Consider the following 27,241-nt stretch of genomic DNA (forward strand, 5'->3'; position numbering starts at 1 on the left):
AACAGTATTCCTGACAGTAGTTGAAGTTAGAGCTAAATCAAGGGAAGGCATAGTGCTACTCCATTCTGCTTTGGTCAGGCCTCACCTGGAATAATATTGTGTCCAGTTCTGGGCCCCAAAATTCGAAAAGGATGTTGAGAAGCTGGAGCATATCCAAAGGAGGGTCACCAAAATGGTGAAGGGCCTGGAAACCTTGCCTTATGAGGAAAGACTTAGGGAGCTCCCTCATTAATATTCCTGTGTTTTTAAAGAAGGGGGTTGGACTGGATGGCCCTTGTGGTCTCTTCCAACTCTACGATTCTATGATTCTAAGAGCAGTTTTGATTTGACCAGACTTTTAAGGAGAAATTTTATTGCTGATTTATGTTTTAGATATGTTTTAACTGGTTTTGCTATTATTTTACTATGACTTCATTGTTTATGGAAATTATACTTAAAATTTGTTGATCCAGAGATCGGTGAAAATAAACAAGGGGGGGGGATAAGAAATAAAACTTTTGCCTTCTATCCTAAAAGATTGTGCTGGCCTGTTGCTCAGTCTGTTGCTTTGCCACTCCCTTAGACATGCATGAAGCTTCTCTGGAGAAACCCCTGCTCAGTTCAGTAATCTCTAAACTGTACCCACCCACCACCAGTGAATCTCTAGCTACGTAAGATTCCTTCATTGTGTTATGTGCTTTAAAGCACAGTCTGATTTACGGTGCTTATTTTCACTTAGATTTACTAAATAAAACTTTTAATGTCCCAGCACCCCATATGTATTTTCTTTAGTATAGGTAAGGGAGCATAGGTAAAAATAAATAAATAAATAAATAAATAAATAAATAAATAAATAAATAAATGAGTTATAGTAGTATAGGTAAATAGTATAGGTAAGGGAGAAAAACAACAACACAACAACTTGCTTTCTGTAGTTGGCTCTAGTCCTAAGAGCACCAGAAAAACAAGTTTGTTTCATCTTGTATGTGTGACAGCCCTTGAGATATTTGAAGATCTCTATCATGTCTTTTTCTAATCTCTCTTCTGCAAGATAGCTGTTTTGACCATTGTTCATTGCCCTTGATTTCCTGATCCTTCACATCCTAGTCACCCTCCTTTGGAGCATGTCTGGTTTGCTAATGTTTGAAAGAGCGAACATTGAAGAAGAGATTGTAGAAATGTGTGTGAGACTCTAGGCCAGGATGGGAATCATGTCCCTCTCCCCCAGGTGTTAGAGTACCATTTCCATCATTCCTAGCCAGCATAGTTGTGGGTGAATCCTGGGAATTTAACATCCTTCTCTTACAAAAGGAAGCATAACATACACCAAAGCCTAACTGTCAGAATGTGAGATTGGAACAGGTGACCATATTCTTCCTTCAGTTTAATATTACAGGTTTTGTTCTTTGAATTAACAGTGCTGTGGGCACACTACATATTTCCCTGGCCTTCCCACATCAGAGACCAGAAATGAATTTATTTTGATTTCTAATCTGTCTTGTCTCAAAAATGTTCTGGAAAAGTCTTCATATCCAATAGGAGATTCAAAAATATTGACCAGAGATGCCCACTATGCAAAATAGTATGGGGGAGGATTGCCCTCTTCTAGCTTAAACCTACCTATTGGAAACACTTCCAAAGAAGGTGATTTTCATTGCTGACCAGAAGTTTGAGGCTTCAGGGAAAGATTATTATTACTATTATTAAGCTTTATTTATATAGCGCTGTAAATTTACACAACACTTTACATACAATCTTTTAAATTAGACAGTTCCCTGCCCTCAGGCTTACAATCTAAAAAGACATGACAAAAGGAGAAAGGAATGGTGGTGGGGAAGGGGATCAGGTCCAGCATTTCTTCTCTCCCTCTGAGGCCTGGACCAACACAGATGGACAGGAGGGAGGGCTCTGCTTCTTAATCTAGGCCAGGCCCGATGGAGCTGGGTCTTCCTTTTCACTCCCTCCCAGGATAGTTTTGGAGTTGAGGGCTGGTGGTTGTGGATACCCACTTGTGTGCCTTTGTTTCAGAAACTTGGCACAGTGATGAAATAGTAAAGAGGTCCAGGGTGCATTCTCACTTATTGTTGTACAATTCAAGAGAACAACATGGTCTCCAAGGTGTACAGGGTCTTGTTTTGCCAGTTTCAAGGCAGATGATGTGTGGGTTAGTTTTTATTTCACTGGTCATTTGGAAAGCCTAAAACCGCTGAAACTGAACTGTTTGTTTCTCCCAGAACCATTTACCAGCTGCCAGGAAAGCCTTTGACAGTTTTTTCACACATTATCCGTATTGCTATGGCTATTGGAAAAAATACGCAGACCTGGAGAAGCGGCACAGCAACATGAAGCAGTCAGATGAGGTACGTACATAGAGGTCCTCCAGCCTTCGCTCGTGGTTCTGGGAGCCAAACGATGACCAGACCACTGCAAGGAACTCTTTGGCTGCCAGAACCTGCCGCCTTTGCACAAGGCTTTCTGTTTGCACTTGGTCACTCCTTCTGGCGTTTGGAGCTAATATCTTTTCTCTTTGTTGGCAGGTGCGTTAAACCTCTACTACAGTTTGTCAAGCTTTGCAGTGCAAGCGTCTGCATTACACTGCAGCTTAACAAGTAGGGCAGGGCTTTTCTGTCACTTACATTATATACATTTATTATTATTATTATTATTATTTCACAAAATTCAAACACTGTGGTTGGTTCTGCTGGTCACTATTGCTACATCTTATTGCATTTTTGGTCAGACGCTGTCATTGGTGCTCTAAAGGGTCTGTGCCCTATGGTCTGTACCCCAAAGCCTGCCCACACAGCCTGGTCAGATGCAGGGACCGCTGCGCTTTGAAGATCAAGACTCCGCACGTGGAGATCAGAGCATTGCCATGTTCTAGCCAACCTCCACCCAAATGGTAATGGTAGATTATTTAAACAAAATTCCAGTACATTAGTATTTCTTAAGGTTCACCGGATAACACAGTGATGCCTCTCTCTTGTGGCCTGATTTGAGGACTTGAAGGATAGCTCTTTTTGGTGTTCTCTTTGTAGGTGTATCGGAGAGGGCTGCAGGCAATACCTCTTAGTGTTGATCTCTGGATCCATTACATAAACTTCCTCAAAGAAACACTGGATTCCAGTGACGATGAAACCGTTGGGACCATCAGAGGGTAAGTTGAAGGCAAAGAGAGTCTCACCTGTCTTCTCTGTCCAGCAGAATTCTGCTTAGGGATGTCTATAATCCTAAAGTGTACCTTGTGTACCTTATAAAATATATCCACAAGTATTAACAGGAACCTACTTCAAGGGGAATAGTAGGTGTCATATTCTACTTGAAATAGCTTCTTGTTGAATTGGATACTTGTGGGCATAAGGTACACTTTTTGTAGTAGATGGGCAAGGATTTCTGACTTCTGTAGCTTAACAAAAGAGCAACAAAATAATCCTCTGAAATTTCAAGAAGAAAGCTTGTAGTAACAAGGGCGGTGTACAGACTGCCCAAAAAGGGCGGTCTGCCACTGCCTCCATTTCCGCCGGCGGGAAGCCTCAGCCTCCAAACGGCAAGGCTTCCTGGTGGCGGAAAAAGAAGCCGCAAAAAGTGGCTTCTTTTTGTGGTGCAGAAGTGATGCCACAGTGTGCCATTGGCGCACTTGTGATGTCACCTGGGCGCCGTGACATGCAGACGCTAGGCGTCCATTACGTCAAAATGGTGGCGCCCATGTGAACAGGGCACCGCCATTTTTTACGTACTCTGTACGTACTAGGGTTGCGGGCGTCTAAAAGAGACGCCTCCAGGCGACCCTAGTATGTACAGAGTACGTACTTGGGTGCCTGTTTCTTCAGGGCCTACGTGTAGGTTTTTCTCTGCAGTGGGACCGTAAACCTTGTACACATTTCTGGGCTGGGAATTCTTTAATTCTAAGTGTATTCCTTTTGCTACTAAGATGTAGCTGGTAGCCCTCAGGATTTAACAAAATGCATCAAGGCTGATTCTGCCTGCCCAAGCAATGGGGGCCGTAGTGGAGCTGACTTACAGAGCTGAGGTGCTGAAAATATTTTTTGTCAAAAGCCAAGCCTCACCTGATAGGAGACTTTAATATGGGCCTCTGCTCAGCCCTTAACACTCACTCAGTGAGAGACCTCTTTAGCTAAACCTTTATTTCAGTTTCTTTAAGCACTGTATGCTAGAATGAAATGCATTTTATGTGTGTTGTACACAGTAAGGACCACCTTTAACAGATTTTCTTGGCATCTCTTAGTGGCCATTTTGATTTATTTCCGGGTTCTGTGTGTAGACTTTCTCCTGACACGTTCAGTGGTGTAGAGCTAGTGAAAGATGTCTTCAGTAGACAAATGGGCGTTTCCTCTTTTTCGGAGTGAATTCCTCCTTCCCAGAGAACCAGACTGGTGTAATGGTTTGAGCATTGGAGTAGGACACTGGGAAGCCAGGGTTTGAAGCCCCACTCAGCTCTTGAAATCCATTTGGTCACCTTGAGCAAGTCACACTCTCTCAGCATCAGAGGAAGGCAAGGGCAAAACCCCCTCTGAAGAAATCTTGTCAAGAAAACCCCTTGATAGGTTTGTCACATTGAAGAAGAGATTAGAAATGACTTGAAGGCATACAGCAGCAACCACCCTTCCTCCTTCAAGCCCTGATGCTCCATGAATGCGAAGGAGCTGTTAGACTGGGAGTGGGAAACAGCTTTTGTGTCCCCCAAAGTCTCACTCCCAGCCTTCCTCAGGGTCTCCAGGTCAGCACCCTTGGTCTCAAGGGAGTGAATTTGTTTTCAGGGAATCATTGCAGCAAACACATAGCTGTGGCTTCTCCCCAGGAAGCACATGCTCATACAGCTCAATGGATGGCCCTCCCAGGCTTTCCTTCCTCGCTCTAATCACATCTGTCTAACTGGTAAGTCAGATATTTTAGACAGAGGGAAGGTTTGACGGCCCATGTCTCTTTACTAACACTCATCTCAGTGTTGAACTTGTCTTTGTCCTTACACACTATCAACGTGGCCCCTTCCCTTGCTTATAGTGCTGGGTTCCTTTTCAAGGACTATACCTTGGACTCTCTTCAGATTCCCTCCATAACACTGCCAGTTAGTTCCTCCTGTCTCCTCACGCTGGATCTCTGTAGGACTGGAAGGATTCTTACAACGTTGTGTTGCTTCTGCCCTACCCCCCAGTAGTTCAACAGTTTACTTCAAGCAACGGTCATTTTTAAACTTTCCCCAAGCTATCATTTCAAATTACTTTCTGGCCCTGATTGTGAGAGGTCTTGTAGCAGGATTGCGAATGCAGTTGAATTTAATGAGGCAAAGAACATTTGAACATATGTTCAGTTCTAATACTCTCCCCCTCCTGTACTGGGGGGAAAACAGCTAATATGAAAATGATGGGGGGAGGAGATGGAATTTTGCTAGGTAGACTTCAGGCTCGTTGAAGAAGGCAATTAAAGTTGGTCAACCAGTTTTTGTTAGCACTGGGTCAAACATAGGCGGGTTACAGACCGCCACTTACGACGCGCTCCGTGCGTGCTAGGGTTAGGAAGGGGCGTGTTAGGGTTAGGAAGAGTCGCCCCTTCCTAACCGGCCCTGGCCCCAACACGCGCGGAGCGTGTCGTAAATGGCGGCACCCATCCACATGGACTCTCTCTCTCTCTCTCTCTGCAGCTGTTTTCACTCAGCATATTCTAAAACATTTTTAAACACATTAAAATATATAAAAATTACAAATGTTTTATCTATTCATATAACCCACATAATACTACTAAAATGTCTGTTATATTTCTTCTATGAACTATATTCTTAATCTAATTTATAAAACCTTATAAAATCTTAACCAGCCACTGATTTCTTTAATTCTTTGAATAGGCATTGATGATCTTGTCCTATTCTTATACAATGTAACATTATAACAAATTACATATAAAAACTAAACATAACCAAACAAACAGATCCAAAAGCATATGAATATCCCCCCAACTAAATGCCCCACTAACAGTCCATATAAAGCCCAACACCCATTGCTCCTTAATATCTAATGCACCTCATGACTATAAATCCCATACTGCAAAGGCCAGCAAACACTCTAAATTGTCTAGAGTTTAACATATCCCTTATAAAGCATCCAACTTAATTATAACAAACAAAGGAAAATCATACCAGGATTAACCCAGTCCTGATGGTGGCAATGCTTTCCATCCAGAGGAAGAAGCTGGGGCCTGCTAGATGATTGCAGCTATCATCATCCCTCACCATTGGCCATGCTAGTTAAGGCTGCTGGAGTTATAGTGCAGCAACATGTGGAGGGCCACAGGTGCTCACCTTATACTTAATATAAATATATAAATACAAACTCCTTCACTGGATTTTATGGAACTGTTTCATGTTCTTCTTAGTTAATTTTTTTAATAAAAAACTGGGTCTGCCTTCCCCAACCTACATCACTCTAGAAATGTTTTGGACTATGTTTCCCATCATCCCTGATCATTTGCCATGCTAGTTAGGGAAGACTGGTCGAACATTCGAATTCCCCTGCCACATGAGCTAATATTTAAAGTCTACATTAATTTTATACCCTTCTAAGTAACCTCAGTCGACTACTGAAAGACATGATATAGCAATGCTTTTATTTCAAGTGGAGAAAACCAACAACAATCATCTTGATAGGTGCCTTGCTATATCCTGATAAAATGTTTCCATGATCCCCAAAATTGTTTTACTTCCCAGGACCTATGAGCACGCAGTCTTAGCTGCAGGTACGGACTTCCGCTCAGACAAACTCTGGGAAATGTATATAAACTGGGAAAATGAACAGGGCAACTTGAGAGCTGTCACTGCTGTGTTTGACCGCATTCTTGGGATTCCAACTCAGCTGTACAGCCATCACTTCCAAAGGTAAGGCTGGGCTAGTATTATTCTGCTGGTTTGATTGTACTGTTCTGTTTTTGTTTTTCATTCTCACCACTTTCACCTCGGTTGTACTCCAAATAGGAGAGGTGAGGAATTGTTAGTTTGAAATGACACTACAGCATCTCGTAATGTTAGTGCTTTATAAATATTGTTTAATTATGATAATTACATGTCAATGAAAATAATTTTGCACTGTGCTACTGTAATTCCAGCTTTCAGTAATTCAACCACAGAACTGTTTACTTCTTAGAAATAGTGGTAGTACTAAGACAAAAAGCAATTTCTTTAATATCACTGAACCTCTTTCCAGCTGTGCTTTAGAAACTCCAAAGAAGCAGAGTTCAGCAGCATCTCCGGGTAGACAGATTTTTCTTAGTTTTGGAGTTTTTTCTGTAGCAGTAGTAATATTTAATGAGATTCATCTTCTTCAAACTACAGCAGGGTCTGTGGCCTTGCACCTGCTGAACATGCATCTTTTTTCTGCTCTTGTCATGCCCCACCTGGAATATTGTGTCCAGTTCTGGGCACCACAATTTAGAAAAGATGTGAGAAACTGGAGAGTGTCCAAAGGAGGGCGACTAAAATGGTGAAGGGTCTGGAAACCATGTCCTATTAGGGAGCTGAGTATGTTTAGCCTGGAGAAGAGAAGGTTAAGAGGTGATATGATAGCCCTGTTTAAATACTTGAAGGGATGTCATATTCAGGGGGGAGCTAACTTGTTTTATGCTGCTCCAGAGACTAGGACTCGGAGCAATGGATGCAAGCTCCAGGAAAAGAGATTCCACCTCAACATTAGGAGGAACGTCCTGACAGTAAGGGCTGTTTGACAGTAGAACAAACTCCCTCAGAGTGTAGTGAAGTCTTTAAACAGAGGCTGGATGGCCATCTGTCGAGGATGCTTTGATTGAGATTTCCTGCATGGCAGGGGGTTGGACTGGATGGCCCTTGCAGTCTCTTCCCACTCTATGATTCTGTGATTCTATGCCTCCAACTTCCTGATATGATGGAAGTTGCAGTCCAACCACATCTGCAAGCCCACATGTTTGCCCAACCCTCTTAAAGTTTCAAGTGCCCTTTGAACATTTAAAAAAATAAAAACCCTTCATGCCTGCGAAACAGTAAAGGCTTACTGGGTACCTGGAGGACCGCCTCTCTCCGTACAATCCGCCCCGCGCACTTCGATCTTCAGGGCAGCTATTATTAAGTGTTCCAGAGGCGAAATATAATTCCACCTCTAGGAGGGCTTTTTCCATCTCAGCCCCCAACCTCTGGAACGCGCTGCCCTTCGAGCTCCGCTCAGCCACCTCCCTAGCCCAATTCAGGAAGGGGTTAAAAACCCATTTATTTGAACAAGCTTACCCTGACCAGTAACTCTCCCCCCCCCATGTCAGCATTGTTTTGCCGACATGTTATTTTATTATTTTTATTGAACTGCTTTTAATGTATTTTATTTGATTTTGTGTAATGTATTGTTTTTCTTGTTGTTCACCGCCCTGATTTTTAGAAGGGCGGTATATAAATAAAATTTTATTATTATTATTATTATTATTACTGTTCTTACAGAAATAGCCATAAATGATCCTTGGTCCTAGGCAGAAAGAGTTCCCAGGGCTGGCCCAAGGTGGTTATCCCACTGGGTCCATGTGATAGTGGAACAAATCCATTGGTGGAATAGATTTCTTCCCCTGCAGCCCTTTACCAACTAAGTTTAGGAAGTTTTAGAAACCCTCCATCACAGACTTGAGAAGCCATAGGAAGGAGAAGAATAAAAGGAGGCTTTGTGTGTTCATCAGTTCTGTGCTGTTGCCTGTAACCCACAGAAGATAGGTCTTTTCCTATCACAACACCGTGATGCATGGAATACCAATCTTCCAGTCTGTTGACTTGCACAGATTTTACTATAGAAGTCTGAGGACCTTTCTAGGATGGACATTAAGATGACAAACAAGATTCAATGTAAACAAGGGTTAAACAATGCATTTGTTGTTATTTGCCATCAAGTCATTATGGTGACCCTTTAAATGAGAAACCTCCAAGATCCCTGGTCATCAGCAGGCCGACTCAGATCTTGCAAACTCAGGGCTGTGGCTTCCTTGATTGAATCAATCCATCTGTACTGCTATCTCAAAAATCCCAGCTTCACCTATACACTGATGGAATTTGAACTGTTTGTGGCTGACCATGAAATGTGTAGAATGATAGCTTTGAAAGGGACCACAATGACCATGTAGTCTAGCCACCTGTCATTTGGGAATCCATGGCTAAAGCACTCAGGAGAGATCGCCACTCAACCTCTGCTTCAAGACATTCCCACAAAAGGTAGTCCTATGTATTCTATTCCAAACCAATCTGTTCTACCTCTTACCACCAAAGAGCTCTTCACAATGTTTTGGTGGACTGTGGTAAGTAGCTCCATAAAAGTGTCAGCCCCATGAATAGGTCCTGGTTTTTTTTCTCAAAAACAAAGGCAATTTTGTTTTTGAGCATAACTGAAAAGAGGAATCAAATAAATCTTCCACTGTGGCACTGATCTTATACAAAACAGTTGTGCAGCTGCACTGAAAGTGTGTAGTCACTTCACCCAGAAAAGGTTATTGTGCAGCTGGGGATGATGCTGGAAAGGGCAGCCAAATGGCAGAGCAGTCCCCCTAAGAGAAAGTGTTTGGGATTTTAGCTTAGAAGAAAGGCAAGTAAGGAGAAGCATGGACAGAGTTTTTTAAAATCAGGGTGATCTGCTGAAGTGCATTGGTGGGATCTTCAGAAAGAAGGAAAGGAATACAATACTGGACCACAGGGCGTATATGTAATCTGTGGAATAACGTTCCACATGCTGTAGGGATGGCAACCAGCTTGGATAGCTTTGCCATGCCACGACTGAATGTGCAGATGGATGTGAAATGCCTGATTCCTTGCACAGTGTACATCTGCATGTGCAGTGCTTAGGGGTACCATGTGTGCAGGTACACCATATGTTCAGCTCTGCTTACTCAAGCTTCAACTGGATATGGATGTTACACCACATCCAAAAAAGTACAACCACTTACGTAAAGGCATTTATGTATGCATATGTCACTAAAAGGACACAAGCTGAATATTGGGCCTCTTTTTTTTAGTGTTTGTTCCCAGCAAGCAATTAGCGTGAAGAAGGCCTTTCCACATGGCTTCATACTTTCATAATCATTCTGTAAGACAGGAAATGAAATATTGCACTTCCTGGGATTAAAAAGAGATGATTTGAACCTTAATCAAGATCTCTGTGTGTTTCTATTCAGTCTCAGAACAGTTGGCGAAATGTGCGCTTGCTCCAGTGACATGTATTGAATGTCTTATTTATTTCCAGGCTTTATTTTTATTTTTATTTATTTTTATGTCTTGGGACAGCTAATATTCCACATCCCAGCTCATCAGCAAGTGCCTAACTGCATGTTTTGTTCACTGCTCAGTGAATCTTGAGTGCCCTTCTTTCAGACTAGTGCAAATGCTGCCTTCTGGATTCTTCCAATCTGTAGGGAAAAGTGGGGTTGGCTATAATATAATATAGCAAGCATGACATGGTGTGACTGTCCTTTTTGCATTGTAGGTTCAAAGAGCATGTGCAAAACAATCTACCCCGGGATATTCTTTCCACTGAGCAGTTTATTCAGCTGCGCAGGGAACTGGCTTCTGCTGCCAGTAGCCATAATGGGGAAGAAGCACCCCCTGGAGATGACCTCCCTTCCGGAACTGAAGATATAACTGACCCTGCAAAGGTAACTTTTGAATAATGGACATGTTTGTAAGTAACCTATCCTATCTCCAAAGCATTGGAGAGAGTGTTATAATAGTTTTGTTGGGGAATAGTGTCATGCCAGTGGGCCTGTTGCTTGTGGAAAAGGACATACTTGGAAGTTATTGCAAAATATGGCTTAAACATAATTTCTACCCCTTCCTAGAGCAGACCCACAGAATCAGTGTTAACTTACTGTGCATTAGTTGATTCACTGGGTCTACTTTGGATGGCACCAGCAGGTGGATTTAGGCCTAAATCTGCATTCACTTTGGGTTTCAGAGTCTGCCAAGCTGTGGTGCTTTGCTTCCTGGCTTTGAAGTCAGTGAGTGCCTGGTCCCTCAGCCAGACTGGATCAGGATTATTATAGTCCTAGTTGTAGGTGTGCTGAAAGAGCATTCCATGATTCGGCCTGGGATAGATGCTGATTAAGTATCCTCCTAGTCAGTTCTTGCTTTGCCACTTAAAGGGTGGTCAGTAGTGCCCTCCTCTCTGAAGCCTTTCTGAAAGGTGATTGCTCTACTACCCTTACCCTGCGGGAAGGGCCAGCTGATTATGTGGTGGGTCAGGTGCCACCACTTTCAGGCATCCTCTGTATCCTGTGGGGAATGGTTTCCGACTTTCCCCGCTGGCCTCTTCTATATTCCAGCAGAAAAGGCTGAGGGAGGGTGCATTGGTTGATGCCTGGTATAACCACAAGACCCTCTTGCCGTCTTTTCCATGTAACTGCCAAACACTCCCCATCCTTTTTGTCAAGTCTGGAAGCTGAGGAGGTAGCAAAATAATCTGCAGCTTAAGGGAGTCTTCTCTGTTAGCTCAGCAAGGTTGGTAGCAGGGAGGCTCACTCTGATCATGCTTTCCAGATAGTAGTGCCAGCACTTGCCCTGGCGGATGGGATTGTGGGGGGTTAGGGGTCCATACTTCCATTGAGGTTGGAAGAAGGAGCAGGCTTGATACTAGAAACATTTTAGCGAACAGAGGCTTGGCATGCCTGCAGAACCTAGGAAAGATAGAGTATTAGTCTTCAGAGCAGGCACAAATCCATGATTTGGACCACTTGAGGTTCTCTGTAATTTCTGTTTGGTTTCAGACAGAATAGAGCTGTAAAGCTCTGTGTGTATGTGTTTCAGACACAGTTAGGCCAGTGGGCCATGCACATAACATTACCAACTTTGCCAAGGTTTTCCCCTGCTCTGTAATGGCAGATGGCCATACTGAATGAGCAGCCATTCACTTGCTGTCGAATTACATACTTGTTTGCTGTCCCAAGTGCAGCTGAGTATTCATTCTTATAAGTGAGAGGGCTAGAAGCTTGTTCTTGGTTTTAGCCTTAAGGAGTTTTTGTTGTTGCAGGGACATTCTACACCTTCTAGATTATGTACTAGAGGTAGTGTTGAGAATCAGTGTGTTCCACACGTTGGATCTCCCCTTGCACTTAGGTGTGTGTACTTGGTTCAGAAGGGGCTGCAATAAGCAATTCCAGACAGATGACTATCTCTCTACATTTTGTTGAAAACTCCCTTTTTTGTGTGACTTTAGCTGATCACTGAAATAGAAAACATGCGGCACAGAATAATTGAGATTCATCAAGAAATGTTCAACCACAATGAGCATGAAGTCAGCAAGAGGTGGACCTTTGAAGAAGGGGTGAGTTTGTTTGAATTATCCTACTATTCAGTTCAGTGGAGGATGCTTTGGACTCTATCTGGAAACCGCAGAAGAGGGATATGTGACACAGGGGCACATTCTAGTTTTGCTACTTGGGTCTGGTGTACTCTAGTACCATGGAGTTGGGATTTCTACACATCAGGACTTTTTCAGGCACAATGCTAACATTCTTATGCCAGCAAACTTGCCTTTTTTATGCTTTCAGAAATGTTTTGTGTTACTCAAGCAGTTAACTATAGCGTGAATCAGTCATAGAATCATAGATTTAAAATTATTATTATTATTATTAATCTTTATTTATAAAGCGCTGTAAATTTACACAGCGCTGTACATACAATCTTTTTAATTAGATGGTTCCCTGCCCTCAGGCCTACAGTCTAAAAAGACATGTCACAAAAGGAGAAGGAGTGGTGGTGGGGAAGGGGATGAGGTCCAGCAGTCTTCTCTACCTCCGAGGCCTGGACCAAGGCAGGTAGACTGGAGGGAGGACTTGCAAGGGAAAGTGAGCAATAACACTTCATGGCAGGACCTGAGCCAGTCAGACCCTGACAGGGTCACTTCTTTAATCAAAAAGCACAGGAGTCATCACCTTAATGGAAAAAGCAGTCAAAGATTGTGAAAAATGAGAGTGCTGCCCATGGTCAGTTATTCCTTAAAAAAACATAATCACAAAATATTAGCAGCAGGCTTGATTTGTTGTTGTCTTAACTGCCCTTGAGGCAATCCTGAGTCCTGGCAGCCCTGTGGATGAGACATCTCCAAGGCTCCCTGTCTTCTACGGCTCTGCCCAGGTCCTGCAAATTCATGCCCATGAGCTCCTTAACAGAGTCCATCCATCTAGCATGCAGCCTTTCTCGCTTTCTATATCCCTCCTTTAATGCTAAGTACAAAAGCTATTTGTTATTAATTTGCCTTTGTTCCGCCAAATAGGTGTAGTGGCATTGGGCTAATCCGGGCGCAATACAAGGTGTTGGTTATTACCTTTAAAGCCCTACATGGCTTGGGCCTGAGTTACTTGCTGAAATGCCTCTCCCTACATAATCCGCCCTGCACTCTCAGAACATCTGGGAAGAACTTGCTAGGATTACAAACGACTAGATTAGTCTCAACTTCCCAAAGAGCTTTCACCATAGCGGCTCCGAAATTGTAGAACAGTCTCCCAGAAGAGATCCATCTTATTACCTCCTTGGATGCTTTTAAGAGGGCAGTTAAGACGTATCTCCCACCTGACTTAGTACAGTGGTACCTCGGGATACGAAATGCGCGGGTTACGAAAAAGTTGGATTGGCAAAAACTGTTTCGGGTTACGAAATATTTTTCGGGTTACGAAATTCATTTTGGCGCGAAATTCAAATGCTATAGGCTTCCAGCGCTAACGGAAAGCTATTTCGGGTTACGAAATTTTCGCGTTACGAAGGGAATGGCGGAACGAATTAATTTCGTAACCCGAGGCACCACTGTATAAGAAATATCGTTCCATTTTTGACTAAGATTTGAATATCTCTATTCTTCCCTCGCTTTTTGATAGAACCTGTTTTAAAGGAACTATTTGTAAATTGTTATTGTATTTTATTCTTGTGTTTTGTATGTTTTATTGGGTTGTAATCCCGCCTTGATCCATCTGGGGGAGGCGGGAAAATATAAATAAAATTTTATTATTTTATTGTTAGATTATTGTAAAATCATGACTGCCTTCAATTGCTGTTGCTTTTACTCAAGTTGAAACGGCTTCAACTTCAAGAGGTTGTCTGGGGGAGAGGGCTTGCTCTGCTGTAGGACTAAGAGATGGCAACAAGGCACTAAATGAAATATAATAAATAAATAAATAATAAAATTTATTTCTATACCGCTTTTCCGCAGTGATCAAAGCGGTGTACATAGTAAAATTATTAAAACAACATAAAATATGTACAAAATGTGAGAGGTCTCACCTGCATATTTTTAGCTGACAAGATGTTTGTCTGTGGTCAGCTGAGAGGCATGCTAGCATGCTGCCTGCTCTGTGTGTGTGTGTCCTTGGAAGGGTGTGTTATTAATTTGCCTTTGTTCCGCCAAGCAGGTGTTGTGCCATTGGGCTAATCCGCATTTTCTTTCAGGCATGCAAGCCCTGGCCTTCTCAAAGTGCCTTTGCACAACAGTGCCACCTCCACCAAGGAGTCTCCACACCGAAAGCACTTGTTTTGAAAGTGTACCATGGCAAATGTGCTAGCTTTCTGCAGAGGGGAGAGTTCAGCCTGAGAGGACTCTCTGAGAAGCGGCCCTCTGTGTTATGTGAATCCTGTGGGACTGTTTGCACCTGATCATCTCCACTCGCGGTGGCAGTTTCATACAGCAATACAGTTCTGCTGCGTTTTGGGTGGAGGCAGCCTTCTTTGTGGCTCAGTTAAGGGAACACTCCCCTCTCCTTCCAGTACGCTTTGTGGGCACTCCCTTTCCCTGGTGAAAGAAATACTGCTTAGTTTCTCATGTCTGACATAGGCAAGATTGCTGTTGTCTCTCCTTTCCTTTTTGGAATACTTGCTTGATTTTCTTTCTTTCCCTTCAGGGGTCTTTTCATGATGAATGTGTATGCTGATCTACTCATTTGATTAGACTTGTATCACCCCTGTCTCCCAGGATGGGTTCCACTCCTTTCTTGCCTTTTTCAGCCATGGGGGCCTGTTTGGCATAATTAAGATTGTGGTATAATTAAGCAAGTGATTTTGGAAGGAAGGAGAGATGTCCTAGCACATCAGGCGTAGCACCATTCTATCACATCTTGAAGAGTCTTCCTCTCGAGACTCTTGCTCCTCCATTTTTCTTGATGGTTTAGCAAGTACCAAGTTGAGTTTTTTCGGTGTGCAAATTGTAGAGACATTATTTTAGAAAACTGATCCCTGGATGAGGAGACATGAAAGCCACTGCTTATGCTTAGCCCAGCAGATTGTGACCATTTTGAGATGGCAGCAAAAGGTCACATGTCCTCCACCAGGAGAGAACCATTGTTTTTAGAAAGCTCTGTTTCTTGCCCTGTCAAAAAGGTCAATTCAGGGGCTGATACTGCTGTTTCTTTGGTAGAAAGTCACATGCCCCTGCTGTTTATAATGTAATGTGTGGCTAGGGGTATACAGACTCCTATAAGCAGAAAGGAGCTAGTAGCAGGAAAAGGTCTGGTGGGAGGTGATTTGTTCTTGTTTACTACCCTCAAGTTGATCCTGACTCTTGGTGACTCCCTGTCCTCCACTGCTCAGCTCAGGTCCTTTAAATTCATGCCCATGACCTCCATTTGGTATGTGGTCCTCCTCTCTTTCTACTACCCTCAACCTTTTCCAGCATTGTTGTCTTTTCCATTGAGTCGTGCCTTCTCATGATGTGGTCAGAGTATGACAGCCGCAGTTTGGTCATCTTTGCCTCCAGGGAAATGTTTGGCTTGACCTGTCCAAGGACCCATTGGTTTGTCTTTTTGACCATCCATGGGACCCTCAGCACTCTTCTCCAGCACCACATCTGTTTTCTTCACTGTCTAGCTCTCATCCCTACATAGTGATGGGGAAAACGGTGGCTTGGACAATTCTAATATTTCATGTTCAGTTTTATATCTTTACTCTTTAGGATCTGTTCTAGTTTTTTCACAGCTGCCCTCCCTATTCCTATTCTTTTTCCTGAGAGTATGAAGGTGCTCACGCAGTGCCTGTCTGCCATGTGTAGGTTTTCTCCCTTTCCAGACGTCACAGGCTTAGCCTCCCTTGCAGGGTTCCTTCTTCTCAAGAGCAGGGCAAGATATGTCTCTGATGTTGCCTCAGTGTATTCTGCAGGTGGGGAGGCTTCCCTTGCAGACAGAGACGAGAGTGTGCTGGTGGTTCACTCCCTGGCCAAGTCAGAATGCCAGGCGCATGAGGCACAGCCCGCGTTCCTTGGCACTGGCAGCCTGCCTTTTCCTCTCCCTTTCTGCCCCCCAGCTGACCCAAGACAAGTTTAATCTCCTTGTAACATCTTTCGTAAAGCTTGTTTGTCGATGTGGTGCTTGCTGAAGGCCAAATTGAGGTCCCGTTGCTTTTGTGCAAGGCCACAGTGTAGGGATACCTCAAGGCAAATGAATGCATAGGTGTAGATAATCTTTAGTAACTTGAGTGTGTTTCCAAATCCCTTTGTACTCCTCCTAGTTTTTTCTGCAGTCAACATAATTTCATTAATGATTTCTGTCCTATACTGCTAGTGTGTAACTTTCCCCTTAAAAAGGCATTTGAATAGAGTACATGAAAGATAGATTTAGAGGGTTTAAACTCATGAGTTGTAGCCACCATGTGAAACAGATTAAGCCTAGCATGTGACTTTCCCAGGGCAGTTTATTTATTTATTTGTTGTGTGATAATGTGCCAAAGCATTCAGCTGCGTCTCTTCATGTGAAATCCAGTTCTGTCGGCGTGACACACTGTTGATGACTCATTTAATTAAAAACATGCATAAACCGTTCTCCAAGGAAGCTCAAAGTAGGGCAAGCGTGTGGTTTTAAGGAATCAAAGTGTCTTGCCGTTCAAACCAGTTTTCTTATTATACATTTGATATGCATTCAGCGCACATGCCAACTCACTGCCATAGCAATGGAAACCTATTGGCTTGTGATTGCACACATCTTCATGCAGTTTAGGAGCAATACTCAGCCTTTTGAGGGTACTATCTTTTATGCCTTTGGCTCTAAAATACTTTTTTGCTTTGGAATAAACGAGGTAGCAGAAATCAATGGGTTTCCTTTTGGTTTCCTCTGCACATCTGTACGGACCCAAAGGAAGAACATTTGGAAGTTCCCAGAAGCAGGGCCTGGGCGGAATGGTCTCCCTCTCTGTAAGAAAAAGTAAGGGTACCTTCCAGCCAAAACTGATGATACTTAACTCCTGTTAATGTCAGTTGGAGGTAAAAGTATAGGTCTAGGCCTCCTGCCCCCTTTGATGTTTTAGCATTAGTAGCCTTTTGCCTTTCACTGCTTGTGTTTATTTGACAGATGAGTCAGAAATGCCTTGGAGCCACACAATAACAACCATGATTGCTTCTTATTAAAGTGAAATTTTATGATCACTGTATTTGCAAAGACATACAGAGGTTAAAAAAAAGGTTACATGTTTTATCTCCAGTATGGTGAATGTATGTGCAAGATTTATAATTCTTTCAGAAATCCTGGACACAACTGCTAGTCAGTCTATACCACCATTTCCCACACCTAGACTCCAAGATACAAGAATCATAGAGTAGGAAGGGACCACAAGGGCCATTTAGTCCAATCCCCTGCCATGGAGGAATACATCATTGAAGCACTCCCAAGGTATAGTTTTCCAGTCTCTGTTAAAAGATCTCCAAAGAAGGAGAGACTACCAGCCTCTGAGACAGTCTGTTTTACTGTTGATCAGCTCTGACAGTCAAGAAGTTCTTCCTGATATTTACAGTAGGTGGAATCTCTTGTAATTTGGATCCACTTGTTTGTGCCCAGATCTCTGGTCTCTAGAAGAACAACTTGCTCCATCTTCTACATAACATCCCTTCAGATTTCTGAAGAAGTCTATCACGTCACTTCTTAGTCTTCTCATCCTCAGACTAAAAGTGTCCAGCTCCCTAAGCCTTCAGCTCTTGGGAGTTCTTGACCACTGTCCGTTCTGTCTGGGACTTCTGGGAGTTGAAATCCAGTGACATGTTTGAGTACTGAGTGAAAAAGTCTGGTGGTATGACTGGGCAGGAAGCAACTCCCTGACTGCAAGACGCTCTTCAGAGCCTCCCAAGTGAAGAACCTTTCCCTGCTGCTTTGTTACCAGTCTTCTTTCTCAGCCTGGGAGCTTCTGCCAGCTAAGCAGGACATCTGCCACTGACCCTTGGCCCTTTTCCATCCATGTGGCATCCAGGAAAATATGATTGTCAGTGGACTGAATGACAACTGCTGATGACTTAAGAATGCTGTAGGATTTGCTGCTACATTGTGTGTAGCACAAATGCGGGTACAAAGGTGACTGTGTGCATTAATGTGGTCTCACAATAATAAGCTATCCATTTTGTTATGTTGATAATTGCCATCAAGTCAACTTTGACTTATAGTGGTCCTATGAATGAGAGATCTCAAAAGCCCTGCTCAAGTCTTGCAGAATCAGGGTAGTCATGGCTATCCATCTGTAATATGGTCTCTCTCTTTTCCTACTGCCTTCTACCTTCAAAAGCATTATTGTCCTTTCTAGTGAGACATGCCTTCTTACAATATATCTAAAGTACGAAAGCCTCAGTTTGGTCATCTTGGGTTCTAGGGAGAGTTGAGGTTTGATTTGCCCAATGATTTATATCGCCCTTCCCCCTCCCACCCAAACTGGGACCCTGTGCTACACTCTATAATTCATTTATACAGAAATATATAATCAGTTAACGTGTTCATTAGATTAATTGGCCTTGAGGTAGTGAAAAGCTCATGTTTCTTGTATTCTGGCAAATGGAAGTTTCTCTTGAAGCTGTTACGGAATGACTTCTTTTCGTTCCCTTGCTCCACATCCCTTTTAGATCAAGCGTCCTTACTTTCATGTCAAACCCTTGGAGAAAACCCAGCTGAAGAATTGGAAGGAGTACTTGGACTTTGAGATTGAGAATGGGACGCACGAGCGAGTGGTGGTTCTCTTTGAGCGCTGCGTGATCTCCTGTGCCCTCTATGAGGAGTTCTGGATCAAGGTATGGGGCGCTTTCCCCACTCACGGCTCTTACCCTTTGCAAACATTGATGATCAGTGACTAACCTTCTGTACTCTTGTTTGAATGTTGTTCATGTATAACTATATCTGTTGCATTAGGAGATGGTCTGCTTGCAACCAGATTTGACAGCTGCATATGCCAACTTCGTTGCCTCTCTTCGTCCTTCCTTACAGAAACTAGTCTAATGGTTCAATAAAGGTGCTGAATGGGTTTAAACACAAGAATTTTATAGTTCTCTCAAGTATTTAGCGACCCAGAGTAAGGTGGGAATCATTCAGTCTCTGCTCTGTCTTCAAATGCAGTATGCCAAGTACATGGAGAACCACAGCATCGAAGGGGTGAGGCATGTCTACAGCCGGGCCTGCACAATACACCTCTCCAAGAAACCCATGGTGCACCTGCTCTGGGCTGCATTTGAAGAACAGCAAGGTGAGGGGAAGGAGGAAGAGGGAGGTGTGTACCCAGGTACCCTTGGAGGGATGGAAAGAGGGAGGGAGGGGTGCCATTCTGTGAAACAAAACAGTCAGTACTAGATCTTTGTAGGCCAGGGAATGCCCCATTCCTGCTTATTTGAGGAAGTTAGATACTGCCTCTCACCAGGTTGCCTTGTAACAAGAACAAGGGTGCAAATAAAAATGTGGACAGATTTTATTCTTAGGCAAACAAAGCACCCTTCTTCATAGAGTCACACAGCCTTCCCAATCTCTCCCCACCTCAAGGGGGGGAGCTAAAATATAGACCAGGATGTACTGCTGTGTCTTCTCCTTAGAATTCACGGTCAGTGCAACCACAATACAGAAGCCAAAGTGGTGTGTGGGCTAGCCACTTGTTGTTTGTAGTTGCCACTGTCCTCTGCCGGCTTCCTTCTCCTATTGTTTTTTGGTTTCTCTGAAGTGGGTAGAAATGTGCCAATGGTCTCAAATGGAGACAGTGTTTTTAGTCCTCCTTTGCACTGGGGGTGGAAGAGGATTTTTCTGTACTTCTCAGAAAAGGCTCTTCTTGTTGCTTCTGGAGCTGTAGCAAAAGTGGGCATATATGTTTGGTGTGTATGTGTATGTGTCTTTGTCTGATTACTTGAGCAATGGGCACCCTGGATACATTATTTTGCCTAGCCTTTTTTGTGGCAGCAAGGAAGAGAGGGGGCCTTTCTCCTTCACTATGAAGAGCCCTGCTCAGATCTATTCCATACCAGGATAGAGCCTGGTAATTTGGGATACTCTTGTGTCTTTCTAACTTTACAGACTCAGAGCTGCTAGCAGGAACTTATTGTAAACTATCATAGAATCATAAAATGATAGAGTTGGAAGAGACCACAAGGGCCACTCAGTCCAACCCCCTGCCATGCAGGAAATCCCAATCAACAGTATCTGGGCTCGTGGGCTGGCTTAATGACAATTCTCTTGACAATGCAGTGGGGCAATGAGTCTCCTCTCTTTGCAAGTCTGCATAGGTTTTCCAAGGGTTTAGAGATGGTGATACTTTTTTTATAAACCGCAGCTTCCAGAGTCCCCCAGCCATGCCTAGGGGTGCTGGAAAGGGAACTGTACAGAACTGCTCAAGGGCTGGGCAGGCTCCCTTCAGTTTGGCATCTCTGACAGCCTTCCCACTCTCTTCCCCTTTTTCCTCCTTCTAGGGAATATCAACGAGGCCAGAAGGATTTTGAAGATCTTTGAAGAGAATGTTTCAGGATTGGCCATGATTCGCTTGCGGAGAGTTAGTTTAGAACGGAGACATGGGAACATGGAAGAGGCCGAGCACCTGCTCCAGGAAGCTGTGAAGAATGCCAAGTCGAGCTACGAAGCCTCCTTCTTTGCTGTCAAGCTCGCGCGTCACCTCTTCAAAATCCAGAAGAGTCTCCCCAAAGCCAGGAAGGTCCTCTTGGAGGCCATTGACCGAGACAGGGTATGTCATTTCCAGCTGGTTGACTGGGCAGCTGCCTTCTTGCTGCCTCCTTGCCAAAAGCTTTGGCAACTGTGATGACTCTCCTTGACCCTGCAGTGGCTTTTTCTGCCCTGTGGAGACACCAGTCCCTCTAAACTGATGTTGCCTGGCTTGTTGGCCTTCTTGACAGCACTGCCTGACCCTTCCCAGTTCTTAGCTCCCCTTCCAAAGCAGAGTTAGCTTGGCATGGAAAGCAGCTGGCAATGGGCACATAAAGGGTGGGAAATTTTGGTGGTAAGTGAGGCTGGAGGTGCAAGCACACAGAACCTGGGCTGGCAGTATGGATGGATAGATGGGCAGACCAGGAGACAGGGCTCCCAAAGCTACATGTAATCTCTCAGAAAACACTTCTGAAAACCAACACCAGCGCTTGTGAAATCCTGTGAGGATAATGAAATGCCTGCAGCACAGTACTTACATTTAAAGCAGGGTAATAATAATTATAGTAACTATAATAATTATAGTAATTATTATTTATAATGCCCTTTCCACCAAAGGGCAGAACATCAAACATATATAATCAAAAATGGACGCTCAGACACCACACTATAAAATGCTAAAATACTATGCCAAAATACTAAAACAAACTTCTTATCAGTCACTACCCATCTCAGCAATCTGGAAAATCAAAGAGGAAGGTCTTCAACCCTTTGTGAAAGTGGATGAGAACCTCCTCAACCCAGAGGTGCAAAGGAAGTATGTTCCACAAATACACATCCAAATCCTGAAAGGCTCACAGCCTTGATACACATTGGTGGATCTGCTTGTTTGCCCCCCACCTCCCACCCCCAACTCTTCAGTGATGATAGAGGGAAAGGAATAAAAAAGTTACATTCTGGCCTCTGTTATGTAAGAATCCTTGGGACTCAAGGCATCTTGCAAAGTACAACACAGCTAAAAATGTACCAGATGTAAAAATTAAAATATAATTAAACTATTCACTACTGCATTAAAAAAAATACACTTAAAACATAAAAAGTAACGTGTTGCACAAAAGTATCTCAGATTCCAGCTACTCCTTTGCCATGAAACCCATTGAAGGTGGTGGTCACTGTGTCATGACTGAACTCCTAAATAGGCTTCAGCTGAATATTTCTGTGTGGGTTTCTGTCTTCTTACCTACCTATTTATCTGTTTATTTTGCATAGGATAACCCAAAGCTTTACCTCAATTTGCTGGAAGTAGAGTATAATGGAGACCTGAAGCAGAATGAGGAAAACATCATTGCATGTTTTGACAAAGCCATCAGTGGAACTTTGGCTGTAAAAATGAGAATCATATTTTCTCAGCGGAAAGTGGAATTTCTTGAGGACTTTGGCATGGATGTGAACAAGTGAGGTTTTAACTGTATTTTCATCAGCCTTAAGGAGGGTATTGTTGATGCTGAAGTACGAACATTAGCGTGGTAATGACATCTAGGCTGTAAAGGTGGGGTATGACTGGAGTCTGCTCCTCACAGGAGATCTGCAGAAATTCTGAACCTAGTTTTTAAAAAGCAACAACAAACAAACCCTCAAACAATAAGTGCCGTTGCAATCAATGTAAGGAGGTTTATGCATTTGAATCCAAGTGGTTTCAAGATCCCCACTGAAAGGTCTGTTGAGTTACTAGTGCCAGCATCCTATTTGGAAGAGCTACTAAATCTGAGCACTAAAGCAGCTTGTGAAATATGAGTGTGCGGCTGCTGAGGCCTCAGATGGATCTGCCTAGAGTTGGGGAACCCCAACTGTCAGAGAGGAAAGTCTAACCTGCAAATGCATGTTCTACCCCCTCTCCTTTTTTTTTATTTGCAGGCTTTTGGATGCCTATGAAGAGCATCAAGCCCTTCTGAAGGAACAAGAATCTTTAAAAAGGAAAGCAGAAAATGGGTAAGTGATTTTTGTGTGTGTGGCTGAGACATACATGGTTGCTTTTTGAGGTGGCATAGAATCACAGTTGGACCACAAGGGCTATACAATCCAACCCCGTTCTGCCATACAGGAACACTATTCAAAGCACCCCCGACAGATGGCCATTCAGCCTCTGCTTCAAAACCTCCAAAGAAGGAGACTCCATCACCCTCCAAGGCAGCGTCTTTCACTCTCTAACCGCACTGACTGTCAGGAAGTTCCTCCTGAGATTTAGGTGGAATCTCTTCTCCTGTAGTTTGAATCTGTTGTTTCTTCTCCTAGTTTCTGGAGCCATGGAAAAGAAGCCTGTTCCCTTTTCGATATGACATTCCTTCAAGTATTTAAACAGTGCTATCATGTCCCCTCATAACAACAACAACAACAATTTTATTTATATCCCACCTCACCATGTGGATCTTAACCTTCTCCAGGCTAAACATCCCCAGCTCCCTAAGCCATTCCTCATAGGGCTTTATGGCTTTCAGACCTTTCACCATTTTGGTCGCCCTCCAAAATGTCAAGGTGTCCTTGGGTATTTCTTTAAAGACTTAGCCATGATCTCTCTCCAGCATAGGGCCAAAACACACTGCATAAATAATCCAGTTTGACACCATTTTAACTGTCCTGACTCAATACTAGGAAATTCTGGGAACTAGTTTTGTGAGACATTTGGGCTTCTCTGTAAATGAACTCTGGTGCCACAGTTGACTTCAATTCCCAGAATTTTCTAGCACTGAGCCAGGGCAGTGAAAGTGGTGTCAAACTGGATTTTTCTGTGGCTGATGGGGTCTTGCATAACCCTTGCAGGTGGGAAAGGAAGCTCGGGGGAGCAGGGCAGTGGCATGCATTCACCAACTCAGTGGCAACTAGTGTAAATGGCAATAGTAGGATGGGTTTTGCTTGTCCTTTCTGTATCAGACCTGCAAAACGACAGGCAGAAGCGGATTGGATTTAAAACACCAGTGTACTTAATAGCATCTGAGGCAGCAGGAATGAACCACATCCGAGCCTTGAGTTCCCTCCACTATGGAGCCCTTTCCCATGCTCTGGCTGGAAGGTGGAATTTATTTTTGCACACCAAGCCTTTGGTGGAAGTCAAATGCTATCAAAATCTTCGTATTTGAGAGAAATAATCAAAACTGATCCAATCACAGATAGAAATCATTATTTGTTGGCATGCTGAGAAAGTAACTTTTTTACATGCTGGATTCTGGAAAGAGGACCTCCTTGTGCATAGAATGCTGGTAAATGAGAATCATGAGCTGATTCTTCTGTTTCTCCTTTTCTTTAGACAGAGTTTCTAGCATTTAATAGTGGGAACTGGCTACAGAAAAAGAAAAACAGAAGTATCAGCTTGTGAAGAAGAGTTTTCTGAAAATGCATCAGCAGGGCAGATAAAAGCCTTTTTAACAATAGCACAGCTTAACATTTTCTTTCACAAAAACATCTCTCATTTTTCAGCATTTCACTGTGTTTTTGTCCGCTTCGGCTCTCCTCAGTGCACACAGTGCCACAGCCAAGGATGCCCCCTCACCCATCACCAGCCACCGACCTTTGGAAGGGAGAGGGGAAAGTGCTTTTGGAGCCAAGTGGGGCATTTGTGGGTCTTGGATAGCATGTGGCCCACTCTGACCCGTCCAGGTTCATTGCCCTACTCAGATAGTTGTCCCTCATTTTCTGCCAGTGGAAATGGAGGGCCATTCCTCAAAGGCAGCATGCTGACCCTCTTGAATTAAAACACGCTTATTTATATCTTGCAGCTGCGAGGATTCAGACGAGAAGCGTGCCCACATCGATGAGGCAGGGCTTGCGTCTGGGCAGATGGGAGACGGCGACATGCAGGCAAACCAGGCCGCCTACAACTACAACGCTTGGTATCAGGTGAGCATCTCCCACTTCAAGCTCAGCACTTGGAAGACGTTTTGTTCTGGCCTCCACATCTTGCAGGTTTTGCATGTGGAAAATACAGATGTGTTTCAGTAGAGGAAGGTTCAGGTTTCTCGTGCTCATGTTTGGTTTCATGGTTTATAATGCTTTATATCAGAGGATCCCAAAACCTGGTCCTCCAGATGTTTTGAATTGCAGTTCCCCAGCCAGTTTAATCAACAGGCAGGAATTCTGGGAGGAAAAGTCTAAAACTTCCAGAGGACTAGTTTAGAAATCACTGCTTTATATCTTTAGTATATCTTATACTGTCTACAGTTGGCCCCCCCACATTTGCGGCTTTGAATTTTGTGGATTTGATCACCTGTGGGTTTAATTAATATGTTCTTTCTAGGAATCTCTTAAGTTCTCCAGTGTAACTCTGCAATATGTTGTCCATAGAGTTGTGTTGGAGGAGTTAGAGATTACTTGAGAAATGACTTCTCTAGGCATTTTTAGGTCTTCCCTCATGATTCTATGATCAACTTCTGGCAGATGCTGACCATAGAGTTCCACTGGAGTACCTGGAGATTCCTAGAAAGGTGTTCTCTCCGGTAAAAAGAATAGTGTATTTTTATTTGTGGTTTTTCCACATTCATCCCTAACCCCAGCAAATGAGGAAGGACTACTCTACAGTGGATCCTTGTTATACGCTGGGGTTTGGTTCCATGATCCCCTGTGTATAACAAAATCCGTGTATGCTCAAGTCCCATTAAATATAATGACAGAGTAAAATGGTGTCCCTTATAAAAAATGGAAAATCAAAGTAAAATTATACTGTTTTGGAACATTTTCAAACCGTGGATGCTTGAATCCGTGTATAAAAAATCCCTGTATAAGAAGGGCCGACTGTATTTTGTTTTGTTCTGCATTACATGTTTGTGTGTATGTTTTATTGTATTTTAATACTGTATTTAAGGGCCAAAACAGACTGCAGAACTAATCCATCTTGATACCACTTTTAGCTGCCCTGGCTCAGTGCTAGGCACTTTTGGGAACTGTAGTTTATTGTGGCACCAGAGTTCTCTAATAGAGAAAGCTAAATGCCTCACAAAACTACAGTTCCCATAATTCTGTAACATTGAGCCAGGGCAGTTAAAGTGGTTTCAAGATGGATTATTTCTGCAGTCTGTTTTGGCCCTTAGTGTTTTATGTTATTTGGATACCAGTACTTGCAAATGTTCTATTCTGTAAACAATGGATAGAATGTACATGGATGGCACTATATACATAAACAATAATAATCAGTGAATGGTTTTGTACCAGCACAGGACGTGCTGCTCCTTGGTGTAACCTATTCCTCCTATTTTCCTCTCCTTCTTCTTCTTCTTCCAGTACAACTACCCAAACGCATGGAATTACGGACAATATTACCAGACCTCCTCCACCTGAGCAGAAGCATCCAAGCGGCAGAAATGGCAGGTGGAAGTGTTTTGTTATTGTAATTAATTTTTAAAAAAGAAATAGGGGATGTGAGCCAACCCTCCTTGATCCTTTTCTGTCTTTTCTGCATGTGCAATGAGGTGACGATGTCCACAGGGTTCTTGTGACAGACTCATGATGTGTTGGTTGATATGTTGCTCTGCACCCAGTTTACCAGGATATTTGACTTTCCCCGATTCCAAAATTGTCAGAAAAAGAGACAGGCCAGTTTGTGATCTGTGGAGAGTGTCCAAATGTGCATAATCTTTACGAAATGCTGGCCAAAACACAGTCTGCCCTGCTGCGTTCTCAAAGTGGCTGGAGCAGGCTCTCCTCTCCTCCCCTTTCTTACCCTTTTGTTGGGAAGTAAAATGTCCTCCAGCGCTTCCAAGTCCCCTTCCCAGCCCCGCTCTCTCTCATCTGGGCCTGTTTAGCTTGACCAGTTTACAATTGCGGCACCCAAAAGCTGTGAGATGCTGAAGGAGGGGGGTGGTGGTGGTGGTGCTGCCTAACAGGTGGGGCATAATTTGATTTATTCTGTTTTTTAATGTGACTAAAATGAAGTGTGATGCTCTAGAACCATGCTGTGTTTTGGGTGGATTTTTGTATTGGATTTTTTCATGTGCAAGTTCAGAATTATTTTTTCTTTTTGTTCAAATGACTTTTTGTAATAAAAATAAATTCTGTAAGAAACTGACCCATTATTTTTCTGTTCAGAGAGACTTGTTCACTGGAGAAGGATTTTTTCAACTGCTCCTAGTTTCACTTTCAGGTTGTTGCTGTTCTGAGCCGTTTTCCCAGCTGTTTCAGACTTGTGGAACACTTGGATGGGTGGATCTTGCCTTTGTATGCTTTATTGTATTCTCTTGTCCTTTTGTAAGCCACCTTTAGTCCCACTTGGAGAGAAAGACGTGATATAAATAAAGTAATGGATGGGTGAGTTTCCACAGCTACTCTTGGGTGTACCAACTCAGAGTTTCCTCTTCATCCAGAACTGTCCCTCAGTGTAGCTGGCTCCATCCTGGCCTCTGAGGGGGAGAGAAAGGTGTAGGCTACAGGA

General features: G+C 43.3%; 1 protein-coding gene and 1 non-coding gene across 3 annotated transcripts in view; both read left to right on the forward strand.

The window, feature by feature from the left end:
• The window catches only part of PRPF39 (pre-mRNA processing factor 39), a 42,024-nt gene extending 15,146 nt beyond the window's left edge, over nucleotides 1-26,878 (forward strand). For both annotated transcript variants that reach the window (XM_042453833.1, XM_042453825.1), the window contains 12 exons: nucleotides 2,214-2,339; nucleotides 3,018-3,136; nucleotides 6,698-6,865; nucleotides 10,461-10,629; nucleotides 12,186-12,293; nucleotides 18,822-18,986; nucleotides 19,309-19,435; nucleotides 20,640-20,908; nucleotides 22,096-22,280; nucleotides 22,741-22,815; nucleotides 24,597-24,717; nucleotides 26,095-26,878. In XM_042453833.1, coding sequence (XP_042309767.1) covers nucleotides 2,214-2,339; nucleotides 3,018-3,136; nucleotides 6,698-6,865; nucleotides 10,461-10,629; nucleotides 12,186-12,293; nucleotides 18,822-18,986; nucleotides 19,309-19,435; nucleotides 20,640-20,908; nucleotides 22,096-22,280; nucleotides 22,741-22,815; nucleotides 24,597-24,717; nucleotides 26,095-26,151 — 1,689 coding nt within the window. In that variant the 3' untranslated portion in view covers nucleotides 26,152-26,878. The remainder of the gene's footprint in view (nucleotides 1-2,213; nucleotides 2,340-3,017; nucleotides 3,137-6,697; nucleotides 6,866-10,460; nucleotides 10,630-12,185; nucleotides 12,294-18,821; nucleotides 18,987-19,308; nucleotides 19,436-20,639; nucleotides 20,909-22,095; nucleotides 22,281-22,740; nucleotides 22,816-24,596; nucleotides 24,718-26,094) is intronic.
• Nucleotides 20,972-21,055, forward strand: LOC121920158. The gene has a single exon (XR_006101685.1). It is a non-coding gene; the product is annotated as a small nucleolar RNA SNORD127 (small nucleolar RNA).
• Nucleotides 26,879-27,241: the final 363 nt, after the last annotated feature.

The sequence above is a fragment of the Sceloporus undulatus genome, chromosome 1 (genome assembly GCF_019175285.1).
Source record: "Sceloporus undulatus isolate JIND9_A2432 ecotype Alabama chromosome 1, SceUnd_v1.1, whole genome shotgun sequence".
NCBI lineage: Eukaryota > Metazoa > Chordata > Lepidosauria > Squamata > Phrynosomatidae > Sceloporus > Sceloporus undulatus.